Raw genomic sequence first — 14,961 nt, 5'->3', positions numbered from 1 at the left:
GCTGCACGACTTCCCTCTCTCTGCTCCCTTTTACTTTTCTGCAGAACCTTTTCAGAAAAAACTTCTGCTCACTCCCCCCCGGTACTCAAAGTATTTAAAAGTAAACATAAATAGCAAAAAGTTCTTCGAAAAGTATACTACACTAAGCATCATTGCAGCTATTGGCTCATTGCTGCTACAAGCTCCCTGATACAGAATTACTCTTACCATACCTTTTTCTTTGTGCTAATTCTTTTTTCCTTTCTCACACAAGCATTAACTATCTTATTCTAAATGAGGAAATGGGCACGTTGTCATGATATCTAGCATCCATGGACGAAAAAATTGCATTTACAAAGTCCATTGTCATGAGCACATTGGTGAAAACAGATTTTGCCTATTGGTGTATTTTGCGCTTTAATTCATCATCACTAATCATCTCTCAAGTTTCCTTGTATTGACCTTATTCATTCGCATTTGAGAAGTCATTCGCGAATCTGCCATAATGCGAAGCAGATACGTGATAATTTAGATAAAAACACAACTAACGATTTTGTTAAAAAAAAATATCTCCAGCTGTCATGCATGTGCACATAATTATGATTCTCTATTCTCAGCTTTTGGTTATCTACAGTCAGCTTTTTTTCTCCTTTTGGCATTTCCATTTTAATTTGCATGTATGTCCAAACTAGCTTTCAAAGACTCAGACACACCATATATAAGCACCTTCTGCACGCCATTTCCTTTAGCGGTAGTGATGTGCCGGAAAAAGCAACCCCACCCAACAGAAAGAGAAGTTCAAATTTTAGTTCCAAAATGGGACGAGGAGGAAAGTGAAAGCTCGAACGGTCCGCGAATATCGAATCAGCTTCCGCTTACCCAACGCATTCACTCGCCTGGTTAAAATGTCAGTCGACCTCGAAGTTATTGTGATCAATCAACGAGCTAAGCCCCTCCGCTTCAACTAGCAATAGCAATAGAAAATGATGATGTTGCTGGGCTATATAGCTTAACTACGGAGGAGGAGTGAAAACTCTTTGATCGCCTATCTAAGGAACCCTTCCCTTTTTGGTTAATTTTGTTACATGTATAAATATAGCATGATGAAAATAGATAGAAACATATATATATATGGAACTATTTGACCAATATATGTCTTTCACATTTAAGTTGAGAAATGAATAACTTTTTTTCAAATTTTTATGGCAATTCCAAAAAAAAAAAAGTTACTTCTATATTAAAAAGAAAAGTATTCATAAAAACATATAGAAAAAGAATGTATATTGGACAGCGTTGAAAGCTTTTTCCTTAATGAAGTCTCTTTCTATCGGGAATTCAATAAGTTTTTTTGTATGACAATTAAATAGTCAAACTCTAGATTAACTCACCTTAATATGAAAATCACCAACTCTCGCGGACCATTGCTGGAGAATAAGGGCAAATGAAAAGGAAAAGGAAAAATTAACTAAAATATTTGGAAAAAAAATTAATATATATATTGAAAAATTGCCATGTCAGTGTTTGTTGGCTATCCAATGTCCACATCAGCGCCGGCTAACCAATTTGGCCGAATGGAGTGAATTGATATCAATATGGAAAAGTTCATGATTAAATTGATTCAATTGAAAGGTTTAGGTTTATGACTGAATCAGTCCAATTAAAATATTTAAAACGGAATTTGTATCAATGCCATAAGTTTAGAATTTTTTTGGTACTTTTCCTGCACATTAGAGATAAACAAGACGAGATGGGGTAGAGTATAAAAATGTCAAAGTTCAAGGGCTATAAAGATTGGCCCAATTCCTTTAAAAAAAAAACTCAACTTTATATTTAATCCCAATTCTTCTTTAATTTTTTATTTAATTCAAAACTTTAGGTCCAATCCAAATCAGCTTTGAATTTTTATTTATGAAAAATAATTCCAACTCTAGATCCGATTCCAATTCTATTCTTAATTTCTTTGGGGCCTTTGAGAAAAATCACCAATTGTTACTCTGGCCCCAAATCCACGCCCATTAGTCTTTTGTTTAAAAATCATCATAAATTGTCCAAAATTTTCACATCCTAGAATGGTTTCATATCGGAAATGATTTTTCATCTCACCTTATTAATGTGGATTTGTTATTATATGGAAATGCCACATCAAGTTGGAAGATGATGGATTGAAAATTGGTGATTTTTTTAAGACAAAACAAAATCCAAAGCGAATTTGAGATTGGACTTAAAATTCGAGATTTTTTTAGGCAAAAGAAAAGTTGGAAAAGATTTGGAATTGGACCTAACTTGAAGTTTTTTTTTTTTGTTCTTTTAAGCGAATTAGGCCCGCATTGCACGTCGGATGGTCTAATTACTGCTCGCTCCGGCTGATCATGGCTTGACACTGGGGAGGCAAAGTCGAGTTTTTTTTTTGTTTTCTTCGCATGCTTCCTTGCTCTGGTAATCGCGACTTCCTCTTGCCTTTTGGCGTTGGGGAGGCGAAGTCGAGTGTACGTTTCGAGCCGCATTGCGGGTGGGTGTAATGCGCAAGCCTGCTCGTCTCCTTTTAACGTGCACGGCAGCGCCAGGAGGAGGGCGTGATAACGGTGGTCTTTTGTAGGACTAGGGCTTGAGTGGTTGGTAGGATTTAACCCTAAGGAAGACGGGTCGGTTTGCGAGTTCTTGGAGATGATCTTCGCACTTTTGGCGCTTTTTTTGTTTCGGTTTAAGGCCTTGGACTTACGGAAATGAACCGTCTTTTTTGAACTTGGTGGACTGTGTGGACCGGGTGTTCGCTGAATGCGGAGTTCGTGTTATTCAAGAGCGTTTGAACTTAGTTTATGGCCTTGTAGATGATCTTCGCGCTATGAAGTTGTCTCCTTTCGCGCTTTTTTGTTTCAGTCTTGGTTTTTGCTTAGTTTAAGGCCTTGGACTCATGGAAAGGAACCATCTTTTTTTTAACTTGATGGACTGTGTGGACCGTGTGTTCGCTGAATACGGGGTTATGTTATTCAAGAGCATTTGATATAGGAAATTCTCGCTAAAATCGAAAGGCAACGGAGCATATCAGAAAAGTCTGGCTCTGTTTATTGAAGACTGTCACAATGACTATCTCTACAGATTTTAGTTTATTCATTTATTTTACCCTTTGAGGAGGCCGAACACATATTGGTAAATAGCTTTGCATCTGTTTATTAGTCATTACTATATTTTGGAACCTTTGACCGTTAGAAGGATGAAAATGGAAACATAGAGAATAGACACGTCGACACTTTTCTTTTTTTTGGTCTAAACACGTCTACACTTCAAAATGTGTAATTTGTCTCTAAATTTGTTCTTGAAGCAGCGTTTTGTAAAGATTTTTTGGGAGTGGACGTTCTCATTCATTTATTTTAGAGCATGATCAGCTGCGATTAGATACAATGCAAGAAATCGAGGTCCATGCTTATGACATACAATGGGTAATTTCAATCTTATTAAATGGGGAATTGCATGTGTGTTATCTCACTCATTCGTTGAGCCTTTTAAAAGTTAGCTTTTTCCTAATCCTCCTATTGGGAAGTTGTTTTTCAAACTTGAAACTGTCGATTATGCAGTCGCAAGAAAAAAACGTCATAAGAAAATCGGGAACTTCTGCTCTTTGAGAATTTTTTTTGTGCTTCTCCCTGCAAATGCTTTATCATGTTACAGGAAATACTTTTTGGTGCATAGGTGTAGAATGCTCAAGGAATTGTGTAATTCTTCATGGAAAGAACAAAAACGCATCACCTAATGTTAGCTTCTTTTTCAAAGTCATGATTGGCAGTCATTTTTCTGAGCTTTTGGTATGTTTCCACCCTCTTCTATTTACGACATTGTAATACTTTTTCCCAACTTATACCTTCTTTACCACTAGTCAATACAAGCTATTTCTTCTCACTTTCATCCTACTGTATATTGACTTGTACCTGTTGAAAAGATATTGGTTATCCTTGAAAATCAAATCTTTTAAGGTCGTGTGCCTTGTGCTGTTTGTAAACTTTGAAAGCTTATACTACTTGATATTGCATGCAATAGTTGCATATGTCCTCTTGTTTAACTTATTTGAGACTTTATGCAATTGCATAACATAATTATTTTTTGTTGGGTCATGAGTGAGGACATACGCGGGTAATCAAAATACAACATCAATATTGGCTTCTCATTGAGGAGTTAGCAACATAATTAGTCGGCCTACTGTATTTTACCTCTGGCATGCCCTAATCCAGAGCTTCACCCTATGAATGAGTCTGGGCACAGATCTTTAATGAGTGACTTGGTTAAGAAGAAAAGATTGAAGAAGGCAAGTGAACATATCAACTGAAAATCCCTGCTTAACGGACTCTTTTCTGGACTTCAAAAACTTTATGTTTAACAAGTTTTGTGTATAGAAACTTTATTTGAATATGAAAGCAAATTTGAGCACAGCCCTAAAGATCTAACACAAACTTATTATTTATCAGTATCCTACCTAGTGGTGTAAACCAGTTACTAATAGAACTTCTGTTGTAAGCAACTGAGAGAAATAAAAAAGTTCTATTCGACCTATGCTAAATTGTGAAATGGTAAATTGTCTCTTGAAATTCTTTGCTTTTGCATCAAATAATTGCTAGTTAGAAAGTAGTGCATTTGTTTGGTTAGATTGTGAAGGAAATCTCGTGTCATTTGTTGAGTTTGTCCTTGGTTTTTTATTATTATTTTGATTGAGAAGAAATAGGAAATTGATTTGAAAATATGCAAAAAGAAACAATAAGAAGTGGCATGAGATATCATGTCATGCTATAGAAAGTAAAAGTTTCTCAAGGAATATATCTATTGATTAATTTAACAAAACTTAACCATCCAGTATATAACTCGACATGTGTGGTATTCAAGACAATCCTGAGCCTTGATGAAGAAACAGGCATATAGTTCAGGTAGTTGACCTTTATATTTCCGCATCTACATGACCTGAATAAGTCACGGTGTTAGCAATTACACGAATCATTTACGATGTTGTGATTTTGTTTCAGATTATTGCCTATCAAGTGCTCAGATGATTTTAGTTGGGCTAACTTGTTATGCAATATTTCAGTAATGTGATGCTTGTGCAGCCAACTTTCTCCTGAAATTTGATCTGGATAGGCATGATCATAGTTTGTCGCTTTGATTCTATCGTAAGAAAAAGCTCTGTTTTGCAATAGATGTTTTCCAATTGCAGTACATTCCTCCAAATTTTGCTCCGACAATCTCAGGACTACTTAATCAAAATATCCGTTCGGAGGATTCAAGTGGGAGGCAATGGGAAGTGACTTTGTCCGAGGTTGATGGATCATTTGCATTCTAGAGAGGTTGGAATGCTTTTGCATGCCACCATGGTTTAGAATTTGGATATTTTCTGTTGTTCTATTACCTGGGTTCCCACTTCAGGGTCGACATATACAATTGGATTGGATGCAGAAAAGTAGATTTTCTAGAAAACAAAACCAGTAAGAAAAGAAGTAGGAGTACTAGAAATTCTTTGGATGACCCCACCAGTGAGAAGATTTCACGTGAGAGTGCTTCAGTTGTTTCTGGGGCATTGGCTGAGCTAGATCAATGCCATTGCAGACCAAACGTGGAAAAGTCAATGAAACATATGGCATCGGTATGTTTAAAGAGTTGTGGAAAAAATCAACATCTTTCCAAAACGGTCTTTGCTGAAGAATTGAGCTTTATGATGGATAGTAAACCAAAATCGCACAATTATTTGTGCACCAAGATATGGATATGGTAGGGTCTAGCCCCACTCAATCATTCCTTTAGGTACACAAAGGAAATTCCACACTTATTAATTAACCAATTTCCTCCCACTTTTCCTATGTGGGACAAGGAAAATGCAGTTAGTTTGTTTTTTTTTTTACAAACAAACCTTCAACATTATCTCACTCATTCGCTAAGCCTTTTAAAAGTCAACTTTTTCCTAATCCTCCTATTGGGAAGTTGATTTTCAAACTTGAAACTGTTGATTATGCAATCGCAAGAAAAAAACATCATAAAAGAATCGGGAACTTCTGCTCTTTGAGAATTTTATTTGTGCTTCTCCCTGCAAATGTTTTATCATGTTAAAGGAAATACTTTTTGGTTACATAGGTGTCAAACTAATCAGATTATCAATAGGCTGCAAGATGGAAGCTTGTGCATAATGCTCAAGGAATTATGTAATTCTTCATGGAAAGAACAAAAAGGCATCACCTAATGTTAGCTCATTTTTCAAGGTCATGATTGGCAGTCATTTTTCTGAGCTTTTGGTATGTTTCCACCTTCTTCTATGTACGACATTGTAATACTTTTTCCCAACTTATACCTTTTTTACCACTGGTTAGTACATGCTAATTTCTTCTCTCTTTCATCCTACTGTATATTGACTGGTACCTGTTGAAAAGATATTGGTCATCATCGAAAATCAAATCTTTTAAGGTCGTGTGCCTTGTGCTGTTTGTAAACTTTGAGAGCTTATACTGCTTGATATTGCATGCAATAATTGCATCTGTCCTCTTGTTTAACTTATTTGAGACTTTATGCAATTGCATAACATAATTATTTTTTGTTGGGTCATGAGCGAGGACATACGTGGGTAATCAAAAGACAGCATCGATATTGGCTTCTCATTGAGGAGTTAGCAACATAATTAGTCGGCCTACCGTATTTTACCTCTGGCAGGCCCTAATCCAGAGCTTCACCCTGTAAATGAGTCTAGGCACAGATCTCTAATGAGTGACTTGGTTAAGAAGAAAATATTGAAGAAGCAAAGTGAACATATCAATAGAAAATTCCTGCTTAAATGTGATGATAACTGTTATTAAAATGGACCTTCTCTTTCCCTTGAGAAGCAAGTTATGCTAAGAGGGCTGCTATGGACATGGTTACCGACAATGATGCTTTATGACTTTATCTGATCTACTTCTAAGCTGTTAATGTTAAAAACTCTCTAAGATTAGCATGTAATTGTTTCTGTAACTGAAATTTATAAAAACAATATTGGAAGATGATTATTTGACACTTCATAAGTTAGGCTGGGTCTTAGGTTATAATAGGCAGTTGGCAACCACCACCCAATCTGATGGCATATTACTTGGGGACTTTACTAAAGGCATATTACCCAATCTGTGCGCATGCAATCATACTGGAGCAAAAGAATTGGTGTTTTGGTGTACGAGCAGTTTGATAACAGAAAAGAGTTGTTATCTCTGTACCAAGATATACACTATCAGAAGGAACCACCATTAGCATGCAAGACATTTTAGATCAAAATCAAGAATTTTCTTCCATAGATAAGAATGAGGCTTCCGGACACATATTTCTTTCCAAGGCAAGCTTGAGTTCTGAGAATGTTCCTCCATTTGCAGCATCAACTAGTAAAGCAATCTTCAGATTATCTTAGTTAGTGAAATTAAAAGTACCGTATACATTGCTTGAAGATAGCATCCAATTACATGCATAAACATTGTCTTACCACAGAGTCTATCCTCAGCTCCATCAATTTGTCTTGAATGCCCTCCTGCAGACAAATCAACAACTTTAGCTTCCAAGAGTAGAAAGCATTTCTATCATAGAAGAGAAAGCCGAGAAAGCCGTTAGCATCACCATGGAGAACTTCCACTAAGATTAATTAAACGGTCTAGAGGGACTATGTGGAAACCAGAGAAGAAGCAAAAGTTATTACCTGTTCAATGTCTATTTTATACGCAGTCACGTGAGGGTACTTCTCATTCAATGCTTCAATGGCAGGGGACATGAATCTGCCTGCAAGACACGGATTAATGTCAAGGCTAAAATAACCTTTTTAATTCGAGTAACAGAGGATAATCAAGAGGAAGAAGTGCCTGGAGGGCATTGAGAAATGCCTAGATGGTTGAGATTACTTACAAGGACCACACCATGCTGCGGTGAAGTATAAAATTGCTGGTGAAGACTCATCTATCAATTTCAATCAGACAAAAGCATTAGATATTTCTTATTTCGGGGACCCTCCAAGTGGTAAGAACTGCGGTCCCATCACTTCCGTGTCATATGTGTCTAGCTATAAAGCAATAAGAAGCTGATCGCAGAAGAAGTAGAGACCTCGGATCTTGGCAAGCACACCATCGAACTGTTCTTCTGACTTGATAAGGTGCATCTTCGACGAACCTAAGATTGCAAAGATTGGCCCAAGTGAATTTATTGAATTTAAGCCATTCAGAATACACAATTCATCCAAGAGGCAGGAACTATCCACTATACAATACAACCAAGGATTGGTAACGTTTTTTTTAAAAATTTTTGTGTTTATTTCTAACGATTTTGAACAAAAAAATGCGTTTAGTAAACTTGTTAGGAATAAAAAAAACTAAAACACGTTTGGTAAATTTGTATAATTTTTTTATTTCTTTTATTTTTTTAATATTTTTATTTTATTTTTCTATTTTCTTTCTTATTTTTCTTATTTATTTTTCATTTTTTTCTTTTTCATTTTCCTTTTTTTTTTTTCTTCTTTTGGTGGTTCGGCCATGACCGAGGCTAGTGACCAGCGAAAAGAAAAAGAAAGAAAAAAAAGAAGAAGAAAAAGAGAGAAGAAAGAAGAAGAAAATAAAAAGTGTTTTAAACCAACAAGAAATGTTTTAGAACGAAAAAAATTTTGTCCAAACGTTTATGCTTTTTTTTCAGGAAAAAAAAAAAAAGTTGTTTAAAAACATAAAAAAAAAAAAGAAGCAATAAGCAACCAACAGAAATGCTACAAATTGTCGGCCTTTCAAGAAAGTATGAGCAGGCCTGTCCATAAGTGGGAACCATGAATTTTGCGCATTGAATGCGGTTCCAACTATCACACCCTTCCTCATGTTGTAACCCCCTTCCCCAAAAGAGGGAGAAATATAGACGAGTCCACAGTTGGTCATATGCACATTGTGCAGTGGATAGGAAACTTTGGTTTGCGGAAAGCAGGAAGAGTCCTGAACTCCAACCGGGCCGACTTGCAGTCAAAAGGGCCTAGCGACTAATGGGCCCGCCCACCAAATTAGTGGGCTTGGCCGAGGAAATAGTCCCGTTTGAGTGAGCCTGGCCGAGCCCTGCCTTCCTCCGCCAATGCGAGCCGTCAAAGCCATGGCTTCTATCCCAGTCGTGATCAACACTCCTCGCCATCTAGTGCCTCTCTCTGTCATACCAATTTACACAATCAACGACTCGACTTTACTCAGTAACCCACGACCCTTACTCTTTCTTCCCATCTCAACACTCCCTATCATTTCATGGATAAATAATGTGTTCCAAATCATGTTAAGAGAATTTAGCCCATATGATTGGGCAGGGCTGGCTCCAGAAACGGTCTCGTGCACCCCGGACGTGGGTAGGCCTGGACAAGGTTAATGCATGTTACCCCTTGGGTTGGGCCCAACTCAAGCTCATGTTAGGCTTGTCCAATTATTAGGTCTATCCCATGATAATTGTTTCATTGAGGAGGAGTATCATTCATCAGATTCAATAAGCCGTAGAAAGAGAAATCACCGTACCTTTTCAAACGGTGGCAGTTATTAATATCAAGTTCGATAGGAACACTGGGAAGACAAGAGACAAGAGAGTGTTGGGATTGGATGCAGCCATGAGAATGGGAAACAAACTAAATCCAATTTGGGAGGAAGGAGCTTAGAGAGAGAGAGAGAGGTTGGATGTTCACGCACCTTTACAAAACTAATCCAATTTCTGGTGATGTTGGAGTCGGTTGTTGACCATACGATAACAAAGAGTGGTTGGCCAGAGATTTTGGGGAGGTGTGAATTACAAAGAAGGCAAGGGGGAAGTCGCCCAACCGTCCTTCCGGCAACCCCAATTTTCCAAATTGGAAACGGCTTTGATTTAGACGTCCATATGCCCCCACCCCCACTGACTCTTCCTACTTTAATCCTTGGCCTTGTTTCTGTCGATTTGACCTAATAAGAATTTTGCATATGCGCGTTGGCATAGTTTTGTTATGCACAGAATCTTACCTTTTGTTTTAAAGTTTCGAAAAGGTCTACGAGCTGACTAGATTGCCCTTGCGCTTTTAGGTTTTCTGTTTGAAAATAGTGGACAACATTAGCAAAAGGAGAGGACCGAGTCATCGCCGGACTTCCAGATCGACCTAGTTAGAAATTCCACACGTCACCTTTCCCTGTCACGCAAAAAGGAATTATGAATTCTTGTTTTTTATGTAATTCAAGGGCACAGATGTAGGGCGAGCGACTAACTGGAAACTCATGCCCGATGCCTTACAAGTCTTGACGAACGGATTAGATGCCGACTCAATTTGATTGAAATTTGATGGGAGGGACGCGAAGAACGTGGAGCAGGGACGGACAGAAGATGCAGTCCACCTGGAAAACCATGGGCTGAGCAAAAAGAGAATCGGTGGGTGGTGGGGGCCATTGGAGGTGGTCTCCTCCTCCTCTTGCGTATGCTTATCTAGAAAAAGCCAAGGAACACGCCACAAGACAGAACAAGACGAAAGAAGCTGAATTTGGTGGGAGGATTTGGAGTTCCATTTTGTTGTCGAGACCGTGCTGAGTGACATGGAAATTTAGGTCCTTCTCTCTCTCTCTCTTGTACCTTTTCCTCTTGCCTGCTTTTTGGGTAAGTGGAAACGATGTCATTTCTCAAACACTTCTCCCTCATTGGCCCATGAAATCCTTTAGAGCTTTGCATGCCTTAAAAACTCCCCACTAAAAGTAGGATTCTTAACATGATCCACAAAACATCAGATTTGATCTCTCCTAAATTTCAGTGTGTGATCTTGCTTTTGACCCACTTTCTTTGCCATTGGATCTCAAAGCCTTTGCTCCAGAAGGATGGAGGGAGCTGCACGATCCTTGTGCTACCTGAAGCGTATTTTCTTATGATCATCATGACAATAATAATGAATCTTGTCGCCGATACATGCACTTCAGCCTCAATGCCATCCTATTTATAGATAATGAGCACTCATGAAAAAAGGAAAGTCCACTAACTAGCTTTGTAATCCAAAAGCAAAAAGTGCTTTGCTACCACATAGGTACGTAGAAAAGAAAATAAAAAAGGTGTTCATGATTTTATAGGCAATGCGTATGTTGAAACACTAACTACTTGTTTGACAATTAGGCATTGCCTTTAACTATTATAAACCGCTCCTTTGACACCTTGTTACCTTGTTGGATTCAAGATAGGCCTTGGAGATCAACATTGGTCCCGACTATCCGAAAAATGTAAGTTGAAGTGTAGGATCACAAGATAAGTGTAATAACCCCCTTGATGCAATAAAACTTTCTAAAGAGCACAATGTCATAACGTATGTGCCCTTAGGCATTTTGTAGTTAGTAATAGTTGATATCGCATAATCATTATAAGCCATGTCAACTATCTTAGTCTAACCATGAATATGCAAGTCCCTTGTCAAAATTTTGTTTATTAGATGCCGGAATGTGTTAAATCGACCGATTTCATATATTTTTAAAGGTATCACAAAAAACCTCAAATTGATAAATGTGTGACCAATTTAACCAAAATTAATTTGTTGATCACGAAAAACCCAAAACTGTTATATTTGTGACAAATTTAGTTTCCATTAATTTATAACATTAAATTGCTAAATTTGATAATATATGGTAGTTAACGAATATACCAATTTTAGGTTTTACCATTTATTTATCACAAATGCATATGTTTATGTTTTTTATATTAATTTAATTTAATGAGAGTTAACAGATTGTTAATATATCACAAAGATGTTTTAATAATTAGAATATTGATTTGGAATAAATTTTATGGATATACAAATTTGTGATTTTTGATAGTCAAAAATTTGTTTAGATTAAATTTGTCAAAGTTTAAGATTTTTCCTGATATCAATCTTAATTTTTTTTAATAATTGTGATTGTAAAAGGGGAGCCCACAACTATACATACACCAATACACGCGTAGAGAAACGTGGAAAACAAGCAATTTTGAACATATCTTTGGCGTGTGAGCTTGTCAAAAGATCGGCACGAAAAACGTTATGTTTTTGCTCGGGGGTAGAACGGTCAAACGCCCTTCGACAATGACGGCTGCCGATCCAGACGAAACTCGTAGGATAAAGAGAGAGAGAGACGCCGCTCCCAGCATATTCCGTAATACCAGAAATGCCCTTCATCCGTCGGTTCGATCCCTTCCATTTCGAGCATTTCCCCTGGGAAGATTCAAGAAGATAAAATGAAATTGATTATTATAGATACTAATTATTTAATAAATGATTATAAATGAGTTTAGAGTAAAACTAATTATTTAATAAATAGATTACAAATGAGTTGAGAATTAATAAAACCCAAAATAATATAAATTGACAGGAATTATTAATGTTATGTAATTTTCGCGATATTAAAACATGTGGATGACGAATTCAATTTAATGAGAACAAGTTACGTTACTTTATTAAAAAATCAATATCATTAATTAAATGCAGCATTTCTTTTTCTTTTTTCTTTGGCGGCATTATTCAAATGAATGGAAGGACATGCTAGTCACGTGGCCAGCCCTGGACCCCCTGGTGGCATCCGTCGTTCCGACTCAGGCCCACTCAAATGGCTGGCACGTGCCCATAAAAATAAACGTGTGTGAATCGATTATTATTATAATTATTACTGTAATTGTTAAGGTTATTATTATAATGAATGCACCAATAATTGTGCCCAGACACACGTTATGCGCTAATAAATATACCTTCCTTTCTTTCATATGAGATTTTATAATTTCACAAAAGAGCGTACAATCCCCCAGCTTCTAATTTTTAGAAATTTAAGATGAGTAAATGCAACATTTGTCAATAAAATCATACCTTCGTGACTATAGATGCTCTTGTTATATTTTCTTTAAAGGCCTCTAATTTCCTATTTCTAACATTGAAGCCTTCCAAAAGTTTATTCAGCAATTCTAGAACCGTACCCTTTTCGTTCAACTAAACCATTTTTTATCAATATTCTCTTGACCTCATGACTAAAGACTATTTCATTATATCGCAATATAATAATTTGCTTTCTTATTGCTAATATCTTAAAGGGTTAATGGTACAAAAGACCCAAAACTAGGCTCATTATGACTTAAATACTCCAAACTTTTTTTTTTTGTGTTTCATTAAAAATTTTAAATTTGCTCGTTGTGATACAAATGTTCCAATTTTTTTTTTTTTTTGTGTCACAAAAATCTTAAACCTATATTAGCGTGACAAATATATTTTAAACGGAACTGAAATAGATAGTATATATGTCGCACATGTATAAGTTTAAGTTTTTTTAGTGGTACAAAAAAAGTTATGGGTATTTATGTCATAGTGGATAAGTTTAAGGTTTTGGCGACACTAAAAAAAGTGTGGGATATTTATATTACAAGGGACATAGTTTTGGATTTCTTTTAATGTTCACCTTATCTTAAAAATTAAATTACCATGCATAGTTTGACTTAGCAAATGAACGGTCATCATTCATATAGTTCATTTCAAACCATTACTTCATCAATGACGCATTTTCACTTCTTCTATCCTTTTTTTTTTTAATATAATAAATGGATTGAAAGTCTGGTCTGAACTGTGCTCGGGGACCTTAACAAGTTAAACAGCTCCTCTTTTTCTGTGGAGAAAAACATGGGGAATGGAGGAGAAAAAACGTCCCCAATTCCTTGAAGGCAAAGCCATGTTTTCTCCCCAAACAAAGGCTTTCGAGCATCTTCCTCAAAACGATCAAATTACCCCAATTTTCGTTTGTCTTTTCCTTAATTTTATCAAATAAATTGTTGTTGTTGTTTTTTTTGGTCGGTATATAAATTGTTGTTGTTGACTCAGCTTCAAAGCAACAACCCCAACACCACCACCGCAAAGTCTCCATCAGTTAGGTCCGAGGACAGGGACCCATTTCTGCAAAAAAAAAAAAAAAAAAATACAATACTTATCAGGTGGGATTTGCTCATCTAACCCTCATCCAATTTTCCAACAAATCCCTCCCTTTATTTCTTAATTCCAATTCCATCCCCCGACCAAAATAGCAACCAACCTTTTTCTCTTTCATCCCCACCAATGATTCCTTTTTCGGCTTCTATAGTGGACTGCATTAATTGCTCACTTCTCATTCGATGTCACAGGCCTGCCATTTATAAAAATTCCTTGAGAAATTTTATTTTTTAGTGTAGATTATTAGCTCCTCCTGGGTACCCCTACCCATAGCTCTCTAGAAGCTTAGACCATTAAATTATTAAGCAAAATGCATTCTTTTTTTCTAGACATTTTTTTCCCATACGTTTTGGAAGACGCTAAAAGCTCGGGATGTACAAATTCAATGCCTGCTAATACAGTAACAAAACAATTGTACTTGGGAACACGCAAAAAAAGAGGATTTTGCAAACGAAAAGGAGAGAATCCAAATAGAGATATCAAAATCTAACTCAAAATGTGGGGATTCTTCCGTCAACTTCATCATTTTCTTTTCCTTTTGTGGCTATTGTGTAAGTTTGATCGCTCAAAATGGGACATGGATAATATTCCATTCGAGTCATTCAACTTGAAATAAGATCCGTTTATTTAAAGGAAAGCTATTTTCTGAAATATTATTTCTTGACTTCTCGATTTTTATACAATAGAAAACCAACCTATCTATAGAAAACCCTTTTCAAGGACTGGAAAGAACAAGTTTAGATCGAAAGAAAACGAATTCCTCTTCTGACAAAAAGGAATTCGCTTTTCTCAAACTATCAAACAAATAAAAACATTTTCCATCAGCTAATTATTTCAATTGATATAAACAATTATGTTTCAGAAGATATTTTTTAAATTATTTATTTTTCATGAGAGCGCTCTGATTCACGAGATTAATGACTTCGACAGTAGAGAATGGCCTTTTTTTTTTTTTCTTACTTGAGTTGGCTTCTTTGCTAGGACCAAAAAAAAAAAAAAAAAGTTGCCTTCTTTGCAAGAGAAAAGAAAAAAAAATGGTAAGTTTTCACCAACTATTCAAAATCTCA

General features: G+C 36.3%; 1 protein-coding gene across 1 annotated transcript; it reads right to left on the bottom strand.

The window, feature by feature from the left end:
- Window positions 1-7,220: 7,220 nt before the first annotated feature.
- Window positions 7,221-8,181, bottom strand: LOC120292737 (thioredoxin O1, mitochondrial-like). Its single transcript, XM_039311113.1, has 5 exons — window positions 8,056-8,181; window positions 7,861-7,911; window positions 7,658-7,737; window positions 7,448-7,492; window positions 7,221-7,359 (listed from the first exon to the last, which is right to left on the bottom strand). Exons 1-5 carry the CDS (start codon window positions 8,108-8,110, stop codon window positions 7,246-7,248), a joined length of 345 nt encoding a protein of 114 aa, XP_039167047.1. The 5' UTR covers window positions 8,111-8,181; the 3' UTR covers window positions 7,221-7,245.
- Between the last annotated feature and the right edge of the window lie 6,780 nt (window positions 8,182-14,961).

Source organism: Eucalyptus grandis, chromosome 4 (genome assembly GCF_016545825.1).
Source record: "Eucalyptus grandis isolate ANBG69807.140 chromosome 4, ASM1654582v1, whole genome shotgun sequence".
NCBI classification, from domain to species: domain Eukaryota; kingdom Viridiplantae; phylum Streptophyta; class Magnoliopsida; order Myrtales; family Myrtaceae; genus Eucalyptus; species Eucalyptus grandis.
This window is presented reverse-complemented; position numbering and strand designations above follow the sequence as displayed.

Excerpts from the sequence above, each read along its gene's own strand:
- LOC120292737 (XM_039311113.1), bottom strand. The coding sequence starts at position 8,110 with ATGCACCTTATCAAGTCAGAAGAACAGTTCGATGGTGTGCTTGCCAAG. Across the intron at positions 7,738-7,860 it reads CGCAGCATGGTGTGGTCCTT|GCAGATTCATGTCCCCTGCC; the intron begins GTAAGTAATCTC and ends CGTGTCTTGCAG. Across the intron at positions 7,360-7,447 it reads AGCTGAGGATAGACTCTGTG|ATTGCTTTACTAGTTGATGC; the intron begins GTAAGACAATGT and ends GATAATCTGAAG.